Source organism: Herpailurus yagouaroundi, unplaced genomic scaffold (genome assembly GCF_014898765.1).
Source record: "Herpailurus yagouaroundi ecotype Mexico unplaced genomic scaffold, PumYag 100, whole genome shotgun sequence".
NCBI classification, from domain to species: domain Eukaryota; kingdom Metazoa; phylum Chordata; class Mammalia; order Carnivora; family Felidae; genus Herpailurus; species Herpailurus yagouaroundi.
The window spans coordinates 9,243,231-9,270,632 of record NW_024412391.1 but is presented as its reverse complement, the minus strand read 5'-3'; the positions used below and the strand labels follow the sequence as shown (position 1 = coordinate 9,270,632).

The following is a 27,402-nucleotide window of genomic DNA, read 5'->3' as shown; positions in this document are numbered from 1 at the left end:
AGTTTTGTTTTCCTCACTCCATTTCTATACCTCCAGTTCCTTAAAAGCTTGGTCATTTTTTTTATTATGTCCCACGCCCAACATGGGGCTTGAACTCACAACCCTGAGATCAAGAGCCGCATGCTCTATGCATTGAGCCAGCCAGGTGCCCGGAAGCTTGGCTATATTTTGAGGGAAAACGTGTGTATCTTCTGACGTAAGCCTGTGTTTTGGGGGTCAGAATGAAAAAAATATTGAAGGCGTTATTTGGACGTCAGTACGGAGATTTATTTTTATTTTTTGAGTTGGTGCCAACCGTATACAACGAAGACATTTTCAGACCATCTTTATATATTAAGTCCTTGAAGAACCATTTTTATTCATTTGAAAAGCAAATCACTTACTTTAAAAATTGATTTCACCTTTCATCGTTTCACTGGAGAATTCCTTAAAAAAATTTCTGCCTTGCAAGAGAACCTCCCCCCACTCCCCTATTCTTCAGGCTCCATCATTCATCATAGAGAAGAGTAAATTCAAGTGGCAAATCCATGCTGCCTCCACATATCTTTTTTACACAACATTTCTGCTTTTGTAAAATTCTTACCTTGTTAGCTCCTCACAATCTGTACTTCGTCATCCTTTGACCCTCCCACCATATTTACTCCTCCCACAGGACCCCAGTCTTCAGCAGTAAAACGAGAGTTTTCTCCGAAGCAGTTACTTAATTAACGGCGTTGAGTACACACGGTGGAGCTCCGCCCCATAGGAGGAGCTATCACAGGCGGACCGAGTTAGTCGGTCTGTCTTTCACAAACGATCCCTTAATCTTTTCAGGGGAGCGAAACACACACAAAGGCCCAATCAGAAGCCGCGGCTCGAGGAGCTCGGGGGGCGGGGCTGGGCAAGCGCCCTCCCACCTCCCAGCCTCCCGCCGAGGCCGTCGGAGCCTCGCGGGCTTGGGCAGGCCCCGCCCCCCGGCCAGGCGCTGCGGCTATTGGGCGGCGCCTTCCTCGTTGTCGCCTCAGTTGCTGGGAGAGGGAGGGCGGGGGCGGGGCCTGAGATGGGCCAGGGGCCCAGAGAGAAAGGCGGGGAGACGAGGGCGGGCTGGGCGGTTTCGACGAGCGCCGCGGCGGTTGGCGAAGCGGACGGGGCGCAGCCTTCCCGGTGCGAGGAACGGTTCCCGCTGACAGATCCCCTTCTTCCGGCCGCGCCACCCGGGAGGCGGATCCCCGGGGCCTGAGGAGCCTTTCTCGGCCCGGCCCGCTCTCCCTCCCTCTCCCGCGGGTCACCCGAACGGCCTGTGAGGAGGAGGAGGAGGAGGTCGTCGGGGGCGGCGGCCGGCGGAGACCGCGCTCCCCCTTCCCCGGCAGCGGCGGCGGCGGCGGGGGCAGGACAATGGAGGTGGCTGTGGAGAAGGCGGCGACGGCGGCCGCGGCGGCTTCGGCGGCGGCCGCCGGGGGGCCCTCGGCGGCACCAAGCGGGGAGAATGAGGCCGAGAGTCGGCAGGGCCCCGACTCGGAGCGCGGAGGCGAGGCGGCCCGGCTCAACCTGTTGGACACTTGCGCCGTGTGCCACCAGAACATCCAGAGCCGGGCGCCCAAGCTGCTGCCCTGCCTGCACTCCTTCTGCCAGCGCTGCCTACCCGCGCCCCAGCGCTACCTCATGCTGCCCGCGCCCATGCTGGGCTCGGCCGAGACCCCGCCGCCCGTCCCCGCCCCCGGCTCGCCGGTCAGCGGCTCCTCGCCGTTCGCCACCCAAGGTGAGAGCTGGCCGTGGACGCCGGGGAGCCCGGGGAGGGGCTCCGGGAGGCGAGCGCCCTTGTGCGGCGCGACCCGCTGTCATGTCGCCGCCGCCCGGGGTGCGCGGCGGGGGAGGGGCGAGGAGGAGGGTCTGTGTTGGCGGCGGTGACATGGAGGGCCCGCGCGCTCTGCGGCGTGCCGCGCGCCCCGCGAGCAACTTCCACGGGCGCTGAGGACTTGGCGGCGCCGCCGCTGCTCCTCCTGCTGCTCAGCATTCTCCTCCAGGGTTGGGTGGCCCGTGCGACCCGCACTTTTGAAAACCTCCGTTGGAGTCGGCTGTAGCGTGTATCTCGGATTCTTTGCCGACTGCATCTAGTTAACTGCTACCCTCTGCCTCCCCGGAGCTTTGTCCGGGTCCATATGATCCTAATCATCTCGTATATACCCACGTTATTTGAGCTGGAGGGGGGAAGGGAGGGATGAAGATGAAGTGATGGGGACTTTCTCCGGTGATTGATTACAGATCGGATGCCGTCTATTTTCTATCTTGCATGTTTCAGGTTCTTTACCTTAACGAGTCCCCGATTTTCTACCTTCAGCTAGGGACAAAGGAACCCAAAGAGACGGTATTTTGTTGTCTTTCTCATTCGAAGATTTTATTTTGAGACGGTGAAGGGTAAGGAGAAATAGAACAGAGTGATTTGGGGTGCAGAATTTTCTCGTATTTTGTAGACAGCAGCTGGAAATTTTGAAGTTACTGTTCTCTTTGTGGTGTTTGTTACTGTATAATGAGACTTTTGACAGGTAGTTCCTATTGCTAGCGTTAACAGGTTTGAAACATTTAAAGTTAGTTAAAGTAAGCATAGTAATCATTTCTAGTGGAATGCTTGAGGATTTTAAATTTTAATATTGCAAATATTGGAGCATCTTCTTTTTAAAAATAGAAAGTAACTGGAAAAGGGGAGTCATTCCTTTTTAATACATACTTCCTTTTTAGAGGCTCTAGTTGATTTAATTTGAGATAAATCGGTGATTAGGTAATTGACCCGGTCAAGGGGCATATGAAATTGATGCCATAAATAGATTGTAGTGTTAGACTTCTCATTCGAGTATATGTTAGGAACAGTATCCAGTTGAGGGAGACAATTTTCCACGGGTCTCTAAGTTTCTGCAGGTCTTGCCAGGAAGGTACTGGCTGCCCTTTGTTTCTGTTTTTTAAAAGATGTTTGTATAAGGAACAGCCTTGGAAGATAGAGATAGTGTCTTCCATCAGAGCAAAGAGCAGGCATGCGTATGGTCCAGTATAATAAATGTCTACTGGGGTAAAAGGCAGGCGTGCTTATTGCCTGTGATAAAAGACTGGTGTTCTCTAAGCTTAGGTTTCCTCTTGTGTAACACAACCCATTGCCTGTGCAGGTGTCAGCTGGCCATTTTCGCCTTGCCTGGTGGGAACTGGGGTTCTGGGAACCAGTGCAAAAGTGTTGGTGCTTTGCTTTATGTTATTGTAACTAACAAACTGCCCCTTATCTCTCACTTCTGAGTCTTTGTGTCTTCCACCCTGGTACGCTAGCTTGCAAAAGTCTGAGATCTTTCACACTTGTTTTCTCTGATGTGGCTCACCTGTTGGAAATTTAGTACAGGTGAAACTTAAGTCTTAGTTTTTAGATACATTTTATAGTTTCTTTTATTTATATTTTAAGCGGTTAAACAGGCTAGTAGTCAGGATCTGAATTTTGCATAATTCTAGAATTAAGATTTATCATGTGCTCGGCAGTGACATTTAGGTCAGAATGAATGAGAACATGGATAAGACAAGCTCTGAAAATCAACTCTGAGACAAATTTGCAATTCCAGATTTCTTAAAATGTTCTTTTTAATTCTAATCTCTAAATATATTTTATCTTGGTGTTTGTAAGCAATAGTTCAAGAAAGCATTTAAGATTGGAAGGTAATGTTTCTGTTTTTATACCAAGAAAGAAAAAGTCTCTATCAAATGACACTTTTAAATACACTCTAAAAAAAAAGGGTTATCTTCAGTAAATTAAAAATACTATCTATCCTGAATCTTAATGACTTATGTTCTCCCTTTCTTTCTCATTGCAAACTTATTTTAATACTAGCTGAAGTAAAACTTTAGCCAGTACGTTTCATAACTAAATAATTAGGGTTCATTTGATCATCTCTGTTTTTCATTCTCTTAATGAACGTGTCGGTACAGTCTTGAGGGTCAAACTGTCATACCTACAGGAGCTAAGCCAGGTATCTGGGTAAAATAATAGGGAATGGTGGAGAGTGAACGAGAAGGCGAACAAACTCAGCCTCAGCAGATGGTCATGTAAGGGAGGGTAGGGCCAGTATTGAAGGGCATTTATGTATATATTTTAATGAGAAGTCTGAAGCCTGGATTTTTGTGTAACCTTTCGCTAGTATTAGATATTGGCAAGTGAATAAAATATATATATATTGCACACAAGCCCATTGTGTAGGCCAAATAAAACAAGTTTTGTTGAGGCCACAATTATGTTGCAGTTAAACTCTTCCCTTTTAGATTTAGATAGTGGTTTTCAAATTTTAGCGCTACTAGAATCGCTGAGTAAAATTTTATTTTTTTACTTTTTTAAATAAAATTTTAAATGTTTTATTTATTTTTGAGAGAATGCAGGTGGGGAAGGGGCAGAAAGAGGGGTGGAGGATCTGAAGCGCCAACAGCATCTAGCCTTAATGTGTGGCTTGAACTCATGAACCACAAGATCATGATGTAGGCCAAAGTTGGAAGGTCAACCCACTGAGCCACCCAGGCGCCCCTCACTGGTTAAAAATTTACATTAAAAATTTAGATTTCTAGGGGCGCCTGGGTGGCTCAGTTGGTTAAGCGTCCGACTTCAGCCAGGTCACGATCTCGCGGTCTGTGAGTTCGAGCCCTGCGTCGGGCTCTGGGCTGATGGCTGAGCCTAGAGCCTGCTTCCGGTTCTGTGTCTCCCTCTCTCTCTGCCCCTCCCCCGTTCATGCTCTGTCTCTCTCTGTCTCAAAAATAAATAAACGTTAAAAAAAATAAAATAAAAAATAAAAATTTAGATTTCTAGGCCCATCCCCCCAGAGTGCCCAATTTGGCATAGTTTTAGAATTCTAGAGTATAATATTAAACCCTAGTGCTTCTTTAGCTCAAGCAGTATTATATTCTGAAATAAAATTGATCATAAGAGGATTCTTAAGGAAGTTAAGACTAAAGTTCAAGGTATAGAGTGATAGGTTTCAACATTATCAGACCTAATTTTTCTATTAAATACTTTTTGGTGCTCCCCGTTATCCTAAATGAGATTCATGGAAAATAAATCCTAAGATATTTTTTATGAAAAAGAAATAAAGCTAATTTATAACAACAAAGTATTATAATTTATAAATGTTCAGACACAATTAAACTAGCTACCAAGCCGCCGTTGAGAACATGGGTCAAAACTGTCCTTTTGTAAGGCTGCCAGTTGGAAGGAATGAGGATGAGTGGCCACATGCTAAAGTTGGATGACTACCTCAGGTGTGACTGTCATTTTCTTAGTGTGCAGTTATATCCAGGAAAGAGGGAAGGGCTTAGAAAACAGTTTTTCTTTAGGTACATTACAGGTACATGAAGTCAGAAGACAAACTAATCCTGGAGAGATGTTACAACATGGTGTAATATTTTGTGGTGGTGATGTAGTCAGCAAGCATAGCAAACTCTAAGCTATTTTTACAAGAATACTGAGCATACTTTTGAAAGGGATCACATTATTTGACCAAGGAGAGTAAAATAAAAGAATCCATCAGTTTTCCTAGACTTCTTTTCTAATAGGTGGTCTAAGAGATACATAACTGTCAATTCTGGGATCTGGTTTCTTTGAGTTCTTGGTGAGAGAAGTATAAATCACCTTGTGAGTACAAGACACAATGACAAAGAATTAATAGTATTTAGCACTGATCCATATTGTCCACTAGTTTTATTATACAATATTATATTCAATATTCACCTATTAATAGAAATTATACTATTGGTTTCAATTTGGGGCTATTATGAATAAAATTGTTATAAATATCTGTAGACAAGTCTTTATGTGGATATGTTTTCATTTCCTTGGGTAAATACTTATAATTGGAATTTCTTGTTTGCATCATAAACGTATATTTACACTGGTTGTACTGTTTTGCATTCCCTCCAGCAACGTATAAGAGTTCCAGTTGGTTCACATCGTTGCCAATTTGAGTGTTGTTAGTCTTTAATTTTAGTCATTTTAGTATGTGTGAAGGGTTGTCTCATGGTTTTAATTTTCATTTCCCCAATGAATAATGATGAGCATCTTTCCTATGCTTATTGATTATTACAACTTTTTGGTAAAATTTCAGTTTGTCTTTTGCAGATTTTTAAAATTAGGTAATTGGATATATTATTGAAAAGTATATATTCTTTTTTTAATGTTTATTTTTTCCTGGAGGGGAATGTGGGGGGAGGTTGGGGTGATGGATAGAGAGGAGGGGAGAGATGTTCTCAAGCAGGCTCTATGCTCAGCACTGAGCCCAATGCAAGGCTTGATCTCATGACCCAGAGATCATGACCTGAGCCAAAATCAAGAGTCAAACACTTAACTGACTGAGCCACTCAGGTGCCCCAGAAAACTATTCTTTATATATATTCTGTATCCTGGTCCTTTGTTAAATATGTGTATTGCACGTATTTTCTTTCACACCTATAGCTTGCCTGTTCATTTTCTTAATGGTATTTTTTGAAGAGCTGAAGTTTGAAATTTTGATTTAAGTATGATTTATCAATTTTTTTTATGATTAGTGATTTTTGTGTTCTAATACTTCTGTGCCTACCCTAAATTTACTAAGATTTTATACCGTCTTTTGGTAGTTTTAGTTTTTATATTTAGAGCTATAATCTATTTTGAGCAATTTTTGTATGAGGTAAGGGTTGAGGTTCATGTTTTCAACCATATGTTAAAGCACCATTTACTGAAAAGAGTCCTTTTCCCATTATGTCACTTGGGCATTTTTGTAAAAAATCAGTTGAACATAGTATGGTTCTATTTCTATATTCTTTTCTGTTCTATTGATCTATCCATTCGGTACTAACAGTGTTTTTTTTTTTTTTTATTACTGTAGCTTTAAAATTTTTTTTTTAATGTTTATTTTTGAGACAGAGAGAGACAGATCGTGAGCAGGGGAGGGGCAGAGAGAGAGGGAGACAAAGAATCTGAAGCAGTCTCCAGGCTCCAAGCCATCAGCACAGAACCTGATGAGGCCCGAACTCACAATCCATGAGATCGTGACCTGAGCTGAAGTCGAACGCTTAACCGACTGAGCCACTCAGGCGCCCCGATTATTACTGTAGCTTTCAAAGCAAATTTGGAATTGGGCAGTTTTGTTCCTTTTCAAAACTGTTTGGCTCTTTGAAGTCATTTGCATTTCTTCATAAATTTTAGGGGCAGCTTGTTAATTTCTACATGAAAGCCTGCTATGATTTTGATTAGAATTGCATTAAGTCCAGATACTACTTTGGGGAGAATGATCTAACAATATTGACAGTTCCTATCTATAAACATGTTTTATCTCCCATTTATTTAGATCTTTAGTTTCTCTGAGTACTATTTTCTTATAGTAGGCTTGCACAATATTTGTGAAGTTTATTCCAAAAAATTTTATGATAATGTTGTTTAATGATCATGGTGTTTTTGAAAATATCATTTCTAGGGGTGCCTGGGTGGGTCAGTCGGTTAAACTCAGGTCATGATTTCATGGCATATGGGTTTGAGCCCCGAGTCAGGCTCTTTGTGCACAGAGCCCACTTCAGATCCTCTGTCTCCCTCTCTCTCTACCCCTCGGCTGCTCACATTCTCTGTCCTCTCTCAAAAAATAAACATTAAAAAAAAATTTTTTTTTAATATTATTTCTAATGGTTGCTAGTCTAAATATAATTGACTTTTGTATATTGATTGTATCCCATTATCTAGCTAACTTCAATTAAATCTAGTAGTTTCTTTGTAAATTCCTTAAGATTTTCTGTGTAGACTGCCTTTGTTTACAGGTAGATAGTTTTACTTCTTTCTTTCTGTTCCTAATAATTGGTCATTTTCTTCCCCTTGTTGCAATATTGAATATATGTTTAATTTCACTATTAAATGAGAGATAACATCCTTGCCTTATTCCTGATCTTAGGAGGATAACATTAGTTGGTCACAATTAATATGTTAGATCTATTACCTTTTTACAGATACTCGCTATCAAAATTCAGAAGATTCCTTCTGTTCCTAGAGTGCTGAGGGTTTTAATCATGAGTGGATGATGAATTTTGTCAATTGAATTTTCTGTATCTATTAAAATGATAGTGTGGGTTTTCTTTTTTCTGTTAATGTGGTGAATTATGTTGATTTTCAGATGTTAAACATATCTTGTATTGTTGGGATATGCACTGCTTGGTCATGATGTATTATCCTTTTGGTGTACTTCTGGATTTGGTTTGCTAATATTTTAAGGACATTTTTATGTTGATGAGGAAGCTTTCTTGTATCTTTTATCTGATTTGGGTGTCAAGGTAATACTGACCTCAATGTATAAAGTGTTCCATCTCATTTTCTGAAAGAGGTTTTGTAAAATTAGTAGTTAAATATTTGACAGAATTCAGTGAATCCATATGGGCTTGGAGTTTTCTTCATGAGAAGGTTTTTGATTAGGAATTCAGTGTCTTTAATTGATACAGGGCTATTCAGATTTTATATTTCTTCATGAATCCATTTTGGTAAATTGAAGAAAATTTTCTGTTTCATCTAATTGCTACATTTTTGGCATATATTTGGTCACAGTATTCCCTTATCATTTTAATGTTTTCAGAGGCTGAGTGCTGTCCCCTATTTTGCTTCTATTAGTAATATTTACTCTTTTTCTTGCTTGCTAGTCACTAAGGGCTTATCACCTAACTTTTGGCTTTAATTTTATTTCTTGTTTGTCTCTGCTTTAAAGGTATTATTTTCTATGTGTTAGCCACCTCAAACAAAGTTTGCATTGTGTTTTTATTAACATTCTATGAAAATATTTTAAAATTTCTCTTGTGGGGGCGCCTGGGTGGCTCAGTTGGTTGAGCGTCCGACTTCAGCTCAGGTCATGATGTCGCGGTTTGTGAGTTTGAGCCCGGCGTGGGGCTCTGTGCTGACAGCTTAGAGCCTGGAGCCTGTTTAAGATTCTGTGGGTCTCTCTGCCTTCCCCTGCTTGCACTGTGTCTCTCTCAAAATAAACATTAAAAACATTTTTTTTAATTTCTCTTGTGATTTCTTCTATGACTGATGGGTTGCTTAGAAATGTATTAATTTGGGGCTCCTGGGTGGCTCAGTTGGTTAGGCGTCCGACCTAGGCCCAGGTCATGATCTCTCGGTTCTTTGGTTTGGGTTCAGTTTGGGTCCTACATGTCAGGACCTGACAGGTCAGAGATTGGACCCTGCTTAGGATTTTGTGTCTCCCTCTCTCTCTGCCCCTCCCCTATTTGTGTTCTGTCTCCTTCTCTCAAAAATAAGTGTTAAAAAAAAAAAAAAAGAAAAATGTGTTTATTTAAAGGTAAATGGGATTTTCTGGGTAGCTTATTCCATTGTAGTAAAAAAAAAAAAAATTTCTCTGTTAAGACTTAAATCTTTTGAAGTTATTGAGACCTTTTATGTCCTAACATATTCTCTGTCTTGGTGAATGTTCCATGCGTATTTGAAAAGAACTTAAATTCTATCTACAGTTGTTGGGTGTAGTGTTCAGTAAATGTCAGTTAGGTCAAGTTGGTTGATAGTGTTGTAAAAATCTATATTTGTATTGGGTGTGGTTTTTTTTGTTGTCTACTTAATCATCAGTTATGGAGAGAAGAATGTTAAAAATCTCATAATTGTTGATTTATCTTTTTATTCCTTTTAATCCTGGTTAGTTTTTGCTACAGGTATTTTGAATCTTTATCTTACTGATGAATTACTTGCCCTTTTTTAACACTGAAATGTTATCTCACACTACTTTTTGGTGAAGTTTGCATTGTCTTATATTAATACAGTTGCACCAGTTTTTTTTTTAATCTCTATTTGCGTAGTATATTTTCCCATTCTTTTACTTTTAACCTTTATATTTAAATTATGTCTCTTGTAGATAGTATATAGCTGTGTCTTTTTTTTTTTTTCTAATCCAACCTGTAAATTTTTGCTTTTAATTTGACCATTTACATTTTAAGTAATTATTAGTATGGCTGAGTTAAGACTGCTTTTTAAAAATTGGTTTTCTCTTTGATCTTGTTGGGTCTCTAGTATCTTTGCTTTTCTCAATCCCTTAGCAACTACTCTCTGGTAAGTTTCCCAAAGTCTTGTTGTGCACATGCCTGGTAGCCTTCAGCCAAGGACTTGGGAGAAACCCTACAGAGACTCCTGGCATCCTTACTTTGTGCAGCTCTCTTCCTCCAGTGTTTAATTTGTTCCACAGCCCCACATTCTCCTCTGGCTCTTAGCTGTGTTCTACTTAGACTCTAGCTCCCTGCACTGTGGTTGGTAAAGAGTCCCCAGGCAGAGAATCAAGACATTTTCGAGGCTCACCTCCTGAATTTCCTTTTTTTCAGGGATCACAGTCTTTACTTGCTTATTGTCTAATGCCTGAAGACAAGTTGCTTCCTATATTCTTCCCAGTTACATACATTTTTTCCTAGCAGGCAAACTTTTCTTGGTATTGGTTACTCTGTCCTGGTGGAAAGTGGATGTCAAAATACCGGTTTTTAGTTTTTTTTTTTTTTATGTTTATTTTTGAGAGAGGGCGTGAGTAGGGGAGGCACAGAGAGAAAGGGGGACAGAGGATCAAAGTGGGCTCTGTGCTGACTGCAGAGAGCCCAATGCCGGGCTCGAACTCAGGAACCTTGAGATCATAACTTGAGCTGAAGTGGGATGCTTAACGACTGAACCACCCAGGTGCCCCAAAATACCATTAGAAAAAATGTTTATTTTGGGGCGCCTGGGTGGTGCAGTCGGTTAAGCGTCCGACTTCAGCCAGGTCACGATCTCGCGGTCCGTGAGTTCGAGCCCCACATCAGGCTCTGGGCTGATGGCTCGGAGCCTGGAGCCTGTTTCCGATTCTGTGTCTCCCTCTCTCTCTGCCCTCCCCCGTTCATGCTCTGTCTCTCTCTGTCCCAAAAATAAATAAACGTTGAAAAAAAAATTAAAAAAAAGAAAAAATGTTTATTTTTGAGAGAGCGTGTACATGTGCAAGTGGTGGAGGGGCAAAGAGAGGGAGAGAGAAAATCCCAAGCAGGGTCCATGCTTAGCCCAGAGCCCAATGCCAGGCTCAGTTTCATGACTGTGAGATTATGACCTGAACCAAAATCAAGAGCAGGATGCTTAACTGACTGAGCCATCCAGGTACCCCAAATTACCATTTTTAAGTTGCATTGCACCTTTTAAATAAACCTAGATGTGAGTAATTTGCTAACTTTGGTTCTTACATCTCTAGATTTTTTTGTCTTTTTAATTTTTCTTAGAGATCTCACCAAATTAAGTTATCAACCTAGTTGCACAAGTCTTGTATTTCTCCCTGTAACCTTGACCCCTTTCTCAAATTGACTCCTGCATTTGCAAGTACATTCTAGACCAGTAGTCTCTAAAATGGTATGTGTGTCACATTATGAGGTAACATATAATTTATTGAGTTGAGGGAAAACATTAGAACTTCTATGCATAAATTAACCTTTAAAGTACTTGATAAGTAGATCGTCATGGTCACATGAATAAGCCTGTTAAATGGCTACATTTCACATAAAGTATACAAAGTATCCTGAGGGAAGGAATCAGGGCTGCTGCAGGCCAAAAGGTACCTTTGCATTAATTAGAAATAAGAGCTCTCTTAAATTGAGAAGTCCCTTGTGCTGTGCAGTCTATAAACTGTACATAGCTACCCTGGAACTGATAGGATTTCTATACTGCAGACCCTGCTGTGTCCCCTCATTCTACCCCTAGTGCACATACACAAATTATACAATTTACATGTTTTGGGATAACTTGGTTTATGGATTATAACCTTTGTATTGAACCAAAATGACTGTCAAAAATTGAAGATCATGGTAGGCCATTATCAGGACCCTGACATAAAATCCTGTAATCTCAGTTACTAGGAAAGTCCCATATGGAGGCCACTCATAAAAACCCCTCAGTTTCAGCAGCCTGGAGAAATTCCCAAGTTGTAGCATGTAGGGCACATGTGCAATAGCCATAAAAAGTGATCCCCAGTGCCAATATTAATAGCCTTGAGTGTTACATTTTAAGTCTGTAATCAAGGCTGGATGCTGATAGCTTGGCTCTTCCCCAGTTAAGGAAAATACAGAAGGTTCCTCAGGGCTTCTCACCTTTGATGACTTCTTTAGTGTTACATAGAGGGATAGATACTTGTCATTTCCTGGCACCTGAATATGCAGTCAGTCAGTGGTGGATTAGCTGGCCAGGAGATCTGTATTTTGTAGAAAGCTGCAATTGTTGCTGTTCCATTTTGTTTTCCATTTTACCAGGTGTATGGAGTTGATGGATTTGTGATTTTCCACCAGCCCTAAATTATTCGAATCTTTGAAGTCTCATTTTTAGCTCTGATGAAAAATAATATTAATTTGTAAGTATAACAGCATTATAGTGACAGAGCTGATACTTTATAGGACCTTAATTAGTCTTACTGTGAGATGAACATAAGTAATTTTCTAACCATATCTAACAATTAGACCTAAAAGTTTCAAAGTTACCAAGAAGACTCTTTGAAATGGATGGACATCCTCTATATTAACGATGAACTATGCCTTAAGTGTATATCACATCTTGGACAATGAGAGGATAATAGCTTCATAGCTATCATGATTAGCAAGACATTTAAAAATATTTGACCCTGATTTTATTCTTTAAAAATGTTTTTTTCTGAGGGGGTGGCGGGCACCTGGGTGGCTTAGTTGGTTAAGCTTACGACTTTGGCTCAGGTCATTATCTCGCAGTATGTGGGTCTGGAGTCTGTCTCCCTCTCTCTCTGCCCCTCCCCTGCTTGTGCACATGTACACTTTCTCTCTCTAAAATAAATAAACATTAAAAAACTTTTTTTTTTTTTTTTTTAATGTTTTGGGCACCTGGGTGGCTCAGTCAGTTAAACATTCAACTCTTGATTTCAGCTCAGGTCATGATCTCAGGGTTTGTGGATTTGAGCCCTGAGTCAGGCTGTGCACTGACAGCATGGAGCCTGCTTGGGATTCTCTGTCTCCCTCTCTCTCTGCCTCTCCCCCACTCATGTGTTTGTGCTCTCTCTTTCACTTTCAGAAACAAGTAAAATTATGCATTTAAAAATTGTTTTATGTTCATGTGATTTATTGTGTACAAGATCTACTAGTGCTATACTATATGTACATAATATGTAGGGTTCATGTTCAAATATTTGTTTAAAACAACATGTGAATATAACTATCAGCTGAATTGCCTCAGTATTTTTCCATGTTTATCTCTTCTTTCAAAATGGTTTTCAAATCTCTTCTAAGTTGTAAAAATACACTGTTTCTCAAAGAAATTTGTTCTGATTTCTTCTAATATACATAGTCCATAGGTACTCTTGTCATGATACAATAAATTTAAAAGAAAAATGTCATGTATAGTAATTAGGATTCATAACTACCAGAAGGTCTTTATTTTACCTTGATTGTGAATGAATACTCTTTCTGGGCTCTATTGGCTGTCTATATTAAGCATTAAGGATAACCAGGAAGAGAACCTATAGCACATGAGATTCCTAGTGTCTGTCTCTTTGTACTGGTGCATGTTGATTTATGTTTCTTCCAGTCTTCATCATTCTTCTGTACTTGTGTGTCATGTGCCTTAACTTGCTTTTACTAATCTTCTCAGCTCACTTTCCCACCCATCTTTTGGTATTAAGGTTTCCTCCCACTTCTCTGACCCATCCTTTTTCGTCTCCTGTTGTCCTTCCTTTGCTCTTTTCCCTTCTCCTCTGGAGGTGAAAGTGAGGAGATCACCTAGGACAAGGCTTCAGGAAGTCAGGTATGTAATGGCTACTAGATAAGGATGGAAATATACAAAGGAGACTGAGAAAGAGGTAGGAGAAAACCAGAAATATGTAGTGTCACGGAAGCCAAGGAAAGAAAGAATTAACAAAGCAGTGGTGTTTCATAGTGTCATATTTCTGCAAGATCAGGTAAGAGAGGCCAAGAACATTTTTAGCGTTAGAAACATGGCAATCGTGCAAAAACATATTTTGGTGAAGTAGAAGGGGAAACCATATTGGGGTGGGTTATACAGTGGATAGGAAGTAAAGAGATATAGATGGAAAGTTTAGACAACTCTGTAGAGAAGTTTAAAGGGATAAGGCAATACTTGGGGAGAAAAAAATGGAGTTAAGGGTTTCTTGTTGATTGCTTTTTTTTGTAAACAGGAAAGGCTTTAAGCATGTTTATATGAAAGTGGAAGAGTTCAATCAAGTGAGCTACTGGATGTACCAAAGAGATTTCTAAGTGAGTGTGTGAGGGTTTTGACAAGGCAGGATAGGATTAATCCAAGGCATAGGTGGAGAGATTGATGACTTTGGATAGAAGGAGAGATGTTTTGTTATGAACAGGAGAGAAGGCAGGAATAAATAGAAGGTTTGTCTGTGTGTCCTCAGAGAGGATTGAATTTTCCAGTGAAACGTAGTAGGATTGCAGATCATGTTGAGGTCCACTTGCTGCTAGACATCATATACATTTATAGTGGTACCTGTCTGCCTTCTTAGAAAGCCACCCAGCATTTCTCTGAAGAAGAGAGTATCTCAGTTTAGTGCTACTCAAAGTGTGGTCCACAAATCGTTAATAGGGTCTGAAATGAGACACAGTTTGCCACTGGAAAGTGCAAGGGAGCTGGGACAGCCTGGTTCCTGAGATTCTTGGAAATATTCAGTGAAAGAACAGAGCCCCACACTGAGAAGAAACTGCTGCAAATAAACACAAGTTGACCAGGGGAGGAATTTGGGGGCAAAGAAGAGAAAAGCCTCAGATACATGTGGGAGGGGGCATTTGAGAAGGCAAATCTCAAAGTATTAGGGAAGTGTTTACTCTAAGGTACCATTTGTTTATGAATCCTACCTAGGAAACTTTATGAGAAAACACATGCTACTGTAAATTGGTCTATCGAAAGTACTATAGTTTTATATGATTGAAAGGTAGTATAAGAAAAAAAGATGACAGAAGTCCTCTGAATTAACAGATCTAAAGAAGTGAAGATAGCAGTATACCTTGGTCTTAAAGCAGAGAGATAATGAAACCTACTTCCATAAAATGAGCTGGGAAAATAAAACTATGTTATGAAAAAAACAGTATAAATTAGATTTAGAAAAGTTTAGAAATGAGCTATTCTGTAGGAGGTCATGAAAAGAAAAATTGACAGAATGAGGAATGAATTAGAAAGATTTCAGAAATGAAGATGAACCAGAAAATTCTTGAATGACTAAACACTCCAGAAAGTACCATAAAAGAAATAAATGATTTTACAAATCAAGTAAAGATATCATAAGAAATTCATAAAGTGAAAGATTTTACATACATATGCACATAAATATATGAACGTTAATAATAGTACCTGAAGACTACTTGAACCAAGAAACAAAATATTGTTAAAACAAAGATGAACATTTGTATTGAAAAGGTTCACCAAGTGCCTAGGAAAATGGAGACAACAGCCATCAATTGAAACTTGTCGTAGGGCTCTGAAAGAAAAAGAAAATAATACTTTGGGCATCTACACAAAAAGAGTGCATCACTTACAATGGAAAGAATGTCAGATTATCATTGGACTTCAGAAGAACCTGGAGTAAAGATTTCTAAGGTTTTCACAGAAAAAAAATTGAGTTGAGACACATATCCAGCCAACTGATGTTTCAGCATAAAGCCCACATGTGACAACTTAGCATTAAGCCCTATGAGCCCTTCCTAAGGATGCTGAATTTTGTTGCATTTTCCTTATTTCTCGCTTTGGTATACTTAGGGTTATTTTTAAATTTTATTTATTTTTTACTTATATGGGAGTAAGTTGTAGACATGACCCTTGAGCTCCAAACATGTCTATGTGTCTCTGAAGTATAGTCTCTTTAAGTGTTTTTAGTTTTACTGAGATAAGATTAACATACAGTAAGCTGCACAAATTTAAAATCTACAAGTTGATGAGTTTTGATATATGCAAGGATAATCTCGTATAACCACAGTATAATTACCAGATTCAGGAAATTTGACATTAATACAACAACATTGGGGCGCCTGGGTGGCGCAGTCGGTTAAGCGTCCGACTTCAGCCAGGTCACGATCTCGTGGTCCGTGAGTTCGAGCCCCGCGTCAGGCTCTGGGCTGATGGCTCAGAGCCTGGAGCCTGTTTCTGATTCTGTGTCTCCCTCTCTCTCTGCCCCTCCCCCGTTCATGCTCTGTCTCTCTCTGTCCCAAAAATAAATAAACGTTGAAAAAAAAATTTAATACAACAACATTATCTGATAATCTATATTAAATTTTGTCAGTTGTTATAATGTCCTTCACAACAGCTTTTTTTTTTTTTTTTTCATTTGGTGGTGGGAGAAATCCAGGACACAGATTGCCAGTATGTACCATAGAGTAAGAAGATTTGTGAACAAGTTCCAGAGGGTGAATTTCCAACAAATTCCACTGATGCAGCACCAAAGTGAGCGATGGCTGTATCTTTTCTCACAATCTGTCCTAGCCTTAGAGGTAGTGGCTATTATATGTCATATATTTATTATATCTGCTCTAATAATTATATTTTTAGCCTTGTCTCAACTTCTTTAAAAAAATTTTTTATTAAAAAACTTTTTTAAATTGTATATTTATTTTTGAGAGAGAGAGAAAGTGCGGGAGGGGCAGAGAGAGAGGGAAAGACAGAATTTGAAGCAGGCTCCAGGCTCTGAGCTGTCAGCACACAGCCTGATGCCTGGCTCAAACCCACGAACTGTGAGATCATGACCTGAGCTCACGTCTGATGCTTAACTGACTGAGCCACCCAGGTGCCCTAGCATTGTCTCAACTTCTTACTATCCAGTCCTGTTAGCCCAGTTCCTTGGTGTCGTTAGTAATTACTTATGTCAAACTTCTTTTTTTTCAAACTTAATGTTTGATTTCTCTCTCCTTACTGTATCCAGCCTAATGCATCATTTTGGCTAAAGTGATAGGTTCTTCAGTGCTTTACATTAGGAAACCATTCTGTCTCATTATTATTCGTGTTTGGCTTAGGTCACTACTTTAAACGGCCAGATTTCTCCACTTTACAAATATGTTTTTTCCCCCTTTGTAATTAATAAGTAACCTCCTGTGAGATACTTTGGGGTCAGTGTGAGTGTTCTGTTTCTAAAAAACCATAGATGAGCATCCACGAATGATTTCTTGCCTTCATCAGTTACTACTGTGATGTTGCAGAATGGTGATTTTTCTCTCATCCTCTGCTTACTAGTGGATATTCTGTATGGATGAGACTTTCCTTTTCCATTTACTCATCACTGTGGCTTGTGAAATTTTTTAAGTTAATACTCTATAAACCTTTCCTTTCATTATTTATTTTGATAACCAAACTTTGAATTTGGGCAGTAGAAACCCCTTTAAGTTGAAATCTTACCCTTTGGCATGCCCCTATTGGTTTTTGAGCACGTCTTACGTTCTGGCAGACCAAAGAGTTTCTCGCTTCATCCTGTACTTTTTCTATACCAGCTTGGTTGTTTCTCTGAGGAGCTCCTTGTATCAAGAAAACTTCATCTAACATAAATGTTTTACCCTTGAAGTTTCATAGTTTTGAGTTTTACATTTACATCTTTGGTCCATTTTGAGTTCATGTTTATATGTGATATAAGGTATGGATCCAAGTTCGTTTTACATGTGGATATTTAATTATTCCACCACTGCTGTTGAAAAAGCAATCTTTTACTGTGCTGTCATGGTCAAGTATCCGTTATTCATGCATGTTTTGTTTTATTTTTGGGCTCACTGTTCCATCAATCAATTTGATTTTACATCAATACCATGCTGTTGAGTCTTTAATGTCAAGAAATCTTTTGGCTGGAAAACAATAGGCAAGATGTTCTGCAGGAAATTCTTTTTATTTTTTAAATTACATTTTTGAGGGGTGCCTGGATGGATTACTTAAGCATCTGACTCTTCATTTTGGTTCAGATCATGATCTCATGGTCATGAGATTTCATGAGATCAAATCCTGAGGAGTACACTGGGCATGAGGCCTACTTAGAATTCTCTCTTTCCCTCTCCCACCTCCCATGTTGCTCACATGCAACATGTTATCTCTCAAAAAAATAAACTTTTTATTTTAATTCCAGTACAGTTTACATACTATGTTATGTTAGTTTCAGGTGTACAATAGAGTAAGTGATTCAACATTTCTATACGTTACTCATTGTTGATCATGATAAGTATACTCTAATCCCCATCCCGTTTTACCCATCCCTCAGCAACCTCCCTTCTGGTAACCATGAGTTGATCTCTATAGTTAAGAGTCTGTTTTTTGGTTTGTCTCTTTTTTTTCTTGTTTTATTTTTTAAATTTCACATGAGTGACATCATATGGTATTTGTCTTTGACTGCTTTCGCTTAGCATTATACTCTCCAGATTCATCCATGTTGTTGCACCTGGCAAGAATTAATTCTTTTTTATGGCTAAGTAATATTCCTGTGTGTGTGTGTGTGTGTGTGTGTGTGTGTGCGCGCGCGCACGTGTGTGTGTGTGCGTGCGCATGCGCATGTGTGCTACCTCTTTATTCATTCATCTGTCGATGGACACCTGGGCTGCTTCCATAATTTGGCTATTGTAAATAATGCTGCAATAAACATAGGGTTGCATGTATCTTTTCAAGTCAGTGTTTTTGCATTCTTTGGGTAAATATCCAGTAGAATTATTAGATCATAGGGTAATTCGTTTTTTAAATTTTCCAGGAAACTCCATACTGTGTTCTACAGTGGCTGCCCCAGGTCGCATTCCCACCAACAGAGCATGAGTGTTCCTTTTTCTTGACAACACTTGTGTTTTTTATTTTAGCTATTCTGACATATATGAGGTGATATCTCATTGTGGGTTTGATTTGCATTTTCCTAATGATAAGTGATGTTGAACATCTTCACATGTCTGTTGGCTGTATGTAGGTCTTCTTTGGAGAAATGTCTGTTCATGTTGTGTGCCTGTTTTTAAACTGATTATTTGGTTTTTAGGCATTGAGTTTATAAGTTCTTTATTTTGGATACTAACCCTATATTAGATATGTCATTTACAAATATCTTCTCCCATTCCATAGGTTGCCTTTCAGTTTTGTTGATTGTTCCCTTTGCTGTGCAGAAGCTCTTTATTTTGATCTAGTTCTAATAGTTTATTTTTGCTTTTGTTTCCCTTACCTCAGGAGACATATCTAGAAAAGTGCTGCCTAGGTCAGAAAAATTCTTGCCTGTGCCCTCTTCTAGGATTTTTATGGTTTCAGGTCTCTCATTTAAGTCTTTAATTCATTTTGATTTGATTTTTGTGTATGGTATAACAAAGTGGGCCAGATTCATTCTTTTGCAAGTAACTATCTACTTTTCCCAGCACCATTTGTTGGAAACACTGTCTTTTTCTATTGGATATTCATTCCTGTTTTGTTGAAGATTAATTGGCCATACAGATGTGGGTTTATTTCTGGCTGTTTTCTTCTGTTCCATGGATCTATGTGTCTGTTTTTGTGCCACGACCATACTGTTTTGATGACTACAGCTTTGTAATATAACTTGCAGTCTGGAATTGTGATATCTCCAGTTATTACTTTTCAAGGATTGCTTTGGCTGTTGAGGGTCTTTTCTGGTTCCATACAAATTTTTTAATTGTTCTAGTTCTGTGAAAAATGCTCATTTTTTTTAAAATTTTTTTTTAGGGATTGCATTAAGTCTCTAGATTGCTTTTAATAGTATGGGTATTTACCAGTATGTATTCTTCCAATCCATGAGCATAGAATGTCTTCCCATTTCTTTGTGTCATAATCAGTTTCTTTCATCAGTGTTTTATAGTTTTCAGAGTACTGGTCTTTCACCTCATTGGTTAAGTTTATTCCTAGGTATTGCTTTTGGTGCAGTTGTAAATGGGATTGTTTTCTTAATTTCACTTCTGCTTCATTATTAGTGTGTAGAAATGCAACAAATCTCTCTACATTAGATTTTGTATCCTGTAACTGCATTGATTTCATTTCTCAGTTCTAGTAGTTTTTTGGTGGATTCTTACAGGTTTTCTCAATATAGTATCAGGTCATCTACAAATAGTGAAAGTTTGACTTCTTCCTCACCAACCTGCATTCCTTTTTGTTGTCTGATTGCTGAGGCTAGAACTTCCAGTACTCTGTTAAATAACAGTGGTGAGAGTGGACATCCCTGTCTTGTTCCTCATTATAGAGGAAAAGTTTTTTCCCATAGAGGCTGATAATAGTTTTTCCTATATGGCTTTTATTATGTTGAGGTATATTCCCTCTAGACTTAGTTTGTTGAGGGTTTTTATCATGAATGGATATTGTACTTTGTCAAATGCTTTTTTTTGCATCTATTAAAATGATTATATGGTTTTTATCCTTTCTTCTAGTGATGTGATGTATCATGTTGACTGAGTTGCAAATATTGAATCGTCCTTGCATCTAGGAATAAATCTCGATTGAGGTGAATGATTTTCAAGTATTGTTGGACTCTGCTAATATTTTGTTGAGGATTTTTGCATTTATGTCCATCATAGATACTGCCCTGTAGTTCTCTTTTTTGTGTAGTGTCTTTATCTGGTTTTACTATCAGGATAATGCTGTCTGTATAGAATAATTTCAAAGTTTTCCATCCTCTTCTATTTTTTGGAATAGTTGGAGAAGAATATGTACTAACTCTTTAAATGATGGGCAGAAATCACCTGCAAAGCCATCTGGTCCCGGACTTTGGTTTGTTGGGAGGTTTTTGATCACTGATAAACTTTTTTGGTACTTACCAGTTTGTTCAAGTATTCTATTTCTTTCTGTTTCACTTTTGGTAATTTATGTTTCTAGGAATTGATCCATTTCTTTCAGGTTGTCCAGTTTGTTGGCATATAAGTTTTCATAATATTCTCATAATTGTTTGCATTTCTGTGCTATTGGTTGTTACTTCTTTCATTTGGGATATTATTTATTTGGGTCATTTCTCTTCTTTTTCATAAGTCTGGCTAGAGGTTGATCAATTTTTTCAAAGAACCAGCTCTTGGCATCATTGATCTCTTCTATTGTTTTTTTAGTTTTTGTTATGTCTGCTTTAATCTTTATTATACCCTTCCTTCTGCTGACCATAGGCTTCATTTGTTGTTCTTGTTCTAGTCCCTTTAGATGTAAGGTTAGGTTGTTTGAGATTTTTCTTGGTTCTTAAGGTATCACCTGTATTGCTGTATACTTCCCTTTTAGGACCACTTTTGCTGCATCCTAAAGATTTTGGACCATTGTGTGTTTTCATTTTCGTTCATTTCCATGTATTGTCTTTTCTTTGATTTCCTGGTAGACCCATTCATTGTTTAGTAGCATGTTGTTTAACATCCATGTATTTGTGGTCTTTGCGGATTTTTTTCTTGTGGTTGACTTCCAGTTTGATAGTATTGTGGCCAGAAAAGGTGCATGGTATGACTTCAGTCTTGTGTATTTCTTGAGGCCTGTTTTCTGACCTAAGATGTGATCTGTTCTGGAGAATGTCCCATGTGCACCTGGGAAAAAAATGTGTATTCTGCTGTTCGGTTCTGCTGTTTAGGATAGAATGTTCTAAATATATCTGTGTAGTCCATCTGACCCAGTGTGTCATTAAAAGCCACTGCTTCCTTATTTGTTTTCTGTTTAGACGATGTGTCCATTGATGTAGGCGGGGTGTTAAAGTGCCCTACTCTTGTTGTATTATTATCAGTGAATTCTTTGATGTTTGTTATTAGTTTTATATATTTGGGTGTTCCATGTTGGGTGCATAAATATTTGTTACACCGTCTTGTTGGATTGTTCCCTTTATTATTATATATAGTGCCCTTCTTTGTCTCTTGTTAGAGTCTTTGTTTTAAAGTCTAGTTTGTCCAATGTAAGTATTGCTACTCTGGCTTTCTTCTGGCACTCATTTCCATGATAAATGTTTCCCCATCCCCTCACTTTCAATCTGCAGGTGTCTTTAGGTCTAAAATGAGCCTCTTATAGGTAGTATGTAGATGGGTCTTTTTTTTTTTTTTTTAATTTTATTTTTTTATTTTTATTTTTTTCAACGTTTATTTATTTTTGGGACAGAGAGAGACAGAGCATGGACGGGGGAGGGGCAGAGAGAGAGGGAGACACAGAATCGGAAACAGGCTCCAGGCTCTGAGCCATCAGCCCAGAGCCCGACGCGGGGCTCGAACTCACGGAGCGCGAGATCGTGACCTGGCTGAAGTCGGATGCTTAACAGACTGCGCCACCCAGGCGCCCCCTTTTTTTTTTTTTTTTAATCCACTCTGTCACCCTGTGTGTTTTGATTGGAGTGTTTAGTCCATTGACATTCAATGTAATTATTGATAAATATGAATTTATAGTGTCATTTTATTACTTGTTCTGTAGTTGTTTCTGGAGATTTTCTCTGAGCCTTTCTTGTCTCTTTTGTGTTTTGCTAATTTTCTTTAGTGATGTATTTGACATCCTCCACCCCACCCCCCAAAAGAACACATGAGTGGGGGAGGGGCAGAAGGAGAGGGAGAGACAGAATATTAAACAGGAGAAAGAGAGAATCTTAAGCCAACAGAGCCCCATACAGGGCTCAATCTCAAAACTGTGAGATTATTACCTGAACCAAAATCAAGAGTCAGTTGCTTAACCTACTGACCCACCCAAGCACCTATTTGTCATTTTTTTTCTCTTTATTCTTCTCATGTTTATTAATGGATTTTGATATATGGTTGCCATTAGGTTTGTATATAACCTCTTCTGCAAATTGCATTCTCTAATTTATGTTGATGGTCCTTCAAATTTGAGCCCATTCTTTTCTCCTCTCCCCCTGATGATTTAGGTATATGTTACTATATTTTATGCCCTTTTTTTGGTGTGAGTTCCTTGACTGATTTTTACAGAGATAGTCATTGTTCCTGCTTTTGTGTTTCCTGCTTTCATACTGTCACTTTTGGTCTTTTCCTTTCCTTTCCACTCACAGAGTCCTCTTTAATATTTCTTGCAGGGCTGCTTTCGTGGTCACACACTCTTAGTTTTTGTTTGTCTGACAAATGCTTTATCTCTCCTTCTCTTCTGAATGATAGCCTAGCTGGATAGAATGTTCTTGGCTGCAGAATTTTCCCATTCAGCACTTTGTATATACCATGCCACTCCCTTCTGGCTTGCCAAGTTTCTGTTGAGAAATCCCCTGCTAGCCTTATGGGTCTTTTCTTGTAAGTTAAGTCCTTCTTTTGTCTTGCTGCTTTTAAGATTTTTCTCTGTCACTATATTTTGCAAATTTAATTACCATATGTCTTGGTGTTGGCCTGCTGTTGTTGGTTTTCATGGGCGTTTTCTGTGTCTTCTGGATATGGATGTCTATTTCCTTTCCCTGATTAAGGAAGTTTGCAGCTGTTATTTCTTCAAATAAATTTTCTGCCTCCTTTTCTCTCTCCTCTTCCTCTAGAACTCCTATGGTAGGAATGCTATTATGTTAAATGGAGTCACAGATTTCCCTAAGTCTGTTCTTGTGTTCCTTAATTCTTCTTTCTTTTGCTCAGCTTGATTAATTTCCATTACTTTGTCTTCTAGGTCATTAATTTGTTCCTCTGATTCCTCTAACTTCATATTCATTTCATCCATGAACTTTTAATTTCTTTTTTTCTGTTCTTCATCTCATATACATATATATATATATATTTTTTTTGTCCCTTTGTTTAGGGTGTTGCTGATGTCTTCCATTCTTTTCAAAGTCCAGTGGGTGTCTTTATGATCATTACTTAAATTCTGTATCTGGCATAGTACTTATATCCATTTTACTTCGGTCCCTTGCTATGGTTTTGTCTTTCCATTTGAGACATTTTCCTCTGTCTCATCATGTTATCTAACTCTGTATATCTGTTACTATGTGTTAGGAATGTCAGCTGTGTCATCTGCTCTGGAAAGTAATGGCTTTTTGAAGAAGACGTCCTCTGGTGCCCTGTACTGCAGTGTGCCCTGCTCCCCAGGACCTTGCACTTCAGGCAGTGTCTCCTTTGTGAGTTGTGTATGTCCTCCTGTTGAGTCTTGGTTGGTTTTTACTTCAATTCAATTGTCTGCAGAGGCTCTCTTTGCCTGTTGTGGGCAGTCTTTGGTCCCTGGCTGAGTGGGACATGTTTTAATAAGTGTGCACTGGTGTGCACTGGTCTGCTTGGGAAATGAGACTTGCTGCTACAGGAACTGAGGTCTGGCAAAATGCTCAGGTCGGGAGACAAGGTGTTGGTGAAATTGGCAGCAGTTTTGTTGGGGGAGGTGGCCTGCAGGCCCAGGACAGAGGCAAGCATCACTGTGAAGAGCAGATCTACCAAGGTTCAGGGGTGGGAGAGATGACTTGGTGTAAGCAACTTAGGTAGCAAGTGTTGGTGCCCTGCAGGTTCCCGCAGGTGGCCACGTGTTTATATTTGGTGTGGGTGAGATAAGTGGTACCTGCCAGCTCCTTTGTTCCTGGAAGGGTCTCCCCCGAGTCCCCACTTCTCCAGGCCATGCTCTGAGATGAATAAATATTCTCCCTTCCATCTTCCCCTGGTGTTTTTCAAACTGCTGCTTCCCCACTGTATCAGTGCTGGCTCTTTGTTGTGCTGTCTTTTTAAATGCAGGAAATCCACTTTTTAACACCCTCTGGACTCTTCTAGAGCAGAGACCATCACCAATATTTAAATTTCCAGGCTTTAAGTCCTTCTGGTTGTAAGAACTCATGAGACTCAGTCCCTGTCACTTTCAAAGTCAAATACAGGGATACATTTTCCGAGTGTGGGCTCCTTGGTATGATAGTCTGTTTTTTGCCCTTTTCCATGCCACAGCATCCTCCCTACGGGGTTGGCAATGGTCCATTTCACTCCCAAACCATGTCTTCACCCTTCTTACCTTTTTTGACGTGGCCTTTTTTCTACCTTTAGTTACGGAGTTTGTTGTGTCAGTCTTCATGTTATTTCTTCATGTCAGTCTTCTGGGTTATTTATGCTGATGTGAGTGTTGGCTAGTTGTATCTGCGGAGCGAGGCGAACTTAGGGTCCTTCTACTCTGCCATCTTCCCTGCGTCCTCTGCAGGGAATTCTTACACGTAACTGTAGAACTTAATACAGTGATGGGGATAGGGAGTGAAAAAGTAGTATGTATTTGTTATATGCTTTGACAATGAAGATCCAATGCAGTTATTAAAGAACTCACAGAATATAGTTCACATGAATCTTTCCTGAGGAAGCTATTACATACTAAATTTCAGACAACGAAGAAGTGGTTTAATAGGTTCATTGGTTTTGTCTTATAGAAATTCACTAGTGCATCAAAGAATATTATTACTTTAAATAGATGCTGGGGGATGTAGTACAGAGATGATAGAAGGGACAAAAAGAGCTAATTTCAATATTGCTCATACTAGGGAATCAATAGAAGCTAATAAAGAGAGGACTACGGTTATTATAAAGGCACAAAGATAACCATGAGGATACACACTCAAACCTCTTTAGATGTCAAAGGAAACTTGAAGGAGAAAAAACAAAACATGCACAAATAATTTATATATTTTCTCTAAGAGAATTGAAAACATCAGTCATTGGGCTTAATTGGTTTCTTAAGAGAAAAAAAATTTTCAGGTTAACTAACATAGCAAAATCCACTTCTATCTTCTATGCATATAACCACAAAACCAAAAGACTCGGAAATGTTAAGACTAAGAAGTTAGGCAAAGATGTACCATACAAATCAAATAAAAAGGAAACAGAGGTCACTATTGTGATGTTGCACAAGGTAGAACTCGGGCCAGAAATCATTCAAGAGGTGGGACACATTACAGGGCTACGAGCTCCAGGTCTCAATGAAGATGGATTGTTAGATACACAGATAATTAATGACAAGTTGATTTTTACAAGATTTCAGAAGAGTCCGTAAGAATTAGAAACATATTAATAATAGAAGACTTAAAATCTCTTTTAATTGTAGATAGATCAAGCAGACAAAATTTTTATAAGGCCATTAAAGATATAAATGAGTGTCATGGTTGTCTCCTATTACATGTGAGAGAGTGTACCTTCTTTGCAAATGCATACAAAACTCTGATTAAAAATGATTGCGGTAATTCCCCCGCATATGCGCGTTGGCTTTCCATGGTTTCCGTTACCCACAATCCAGTGCATCCACAAGCAGATGACCCACCTTTTGACATATTGTCAGAAGATCAGTGGTAGCCTAATACTGTGGCACAGTGCCTGCCTCATTCACCTCACTTCATTTCCTCACATAGGCATTTTATCATCTCACATCATCAGAAAAGGTGAGTACAGTACAGTAAGATATTTTGAGAGAGAGCACAATCACATAACATTTATTATATTGTTGTAATTGTTCTATTTTATTATTAGCTATTGTTAATCTCTTAGTGTCTAATTTATAAGCCAAATTTTATCATAGGTATGTATGTATAAGAAAAAACATATATAGGGTTCAGTACTGTCCATTGTTTTAGGAATCCAGTGGGAGTCTTGGAACATATCCCCCATGGATAAGGAATGGGGGGGGGGGGGACTACTGTATTTGTTGACATATGAAGAAAACTTCAAATTTCTGTCCAAAATACATAGCTTTTTTTTTTTTTTTACTAAAATCCGGTTTTTATTTTTATTTTTTTTATTTCTATATGAAATTTATTGTCAAATTGGTTTCCATACAACACCCAGTGCTCATCCCAAAAGGTGCCCTCCTCAATACCCATCACCCACCCTCTCCTCCCTCCCACCCCCCATCAACCCTTAGTTTGTTCTCAGTTCTCAACAGTCTCTTATGCTTTGGCTCTCTCCCACTCTAACCTCTTTTTTTTTTTTTTTTCCTTCCCCTCCCCCATGGGTTCCTGTTAAGTTTCTCAGGATCCACATAAGAGTGAAACCATATGGTATCTGTCTTTCTCTGTATGGCTTATTTCACTTAGCATCACACTCTCCAGTTCCATCCACGTTACTACAAAAGGCCATATTTCATTTTTTCTCATTGCCACGTAGTATTCCATTGTGTATATAAACCACAATTTCTTTATCCATTCATCAGTTGATGGACATTTAGGCTCTTTCCATAATTTGGCTATTGTTGAGAGTGCTGCTATCAACATTGGGGTACAGGTGCCCCTATGCATCAGTACTCCTGTGTCCCTTGGATAAATTCCTAGCAGTGCTACTGCTGGGTCATAGGGTAGGTCTATTTTTAATTTTTTGAGGAACCTCCACACTGCTTTCCAGAGCGGCTGCACCAATTTGCATTCCCACCAACAGTGCAAGAGGGTTCCCGTTTCTCCACATCCTCTCCAGCATCTATAGTCTCCTGATGTGTTCATTTTGGCCACTCTGACTGGCGTGAGGTGATACCTGAGTGTGGTTTTGATTTGTATTTCCCTGATAAGGAGCGACGCTGAACATCTTTTCATGTGCCTGTTGGCCATCCGGATGTCTTCTTTAGAGAAGTGT

General features: G+C 39.3%; 1 protein-coding gene across 2 annotated transcripts in view; it reads left to right on the top strand.

Annotated features, from left to right (window-relative positions):
* Nucleotides 1–1,080: 1,080 nt before the first annotated feature.
* TRIM24 (tripartite motif containing 24) overlaps nt 1,081–27,402 on the top strand; it is a 138,177-nt gene continuing 111,855 nt past the window's right edge. The window contains exon 1 of one of the 2 annotated variants that reach the window (XM_040471847.1): nt 1,081–1,738. In XM_040471847.1, coding sequence (XP_040327781.1) covers nt 1,375–1,738 — 364 coding nt within the window. In that variant the 5' untranslated portion in view covers nt 1,081–1,374. The remainder of the gene's footprint in view (nt 1,739–27,402) is intronic. The other variant, XM_040471846.1, reaches the window with a different exon arrangement.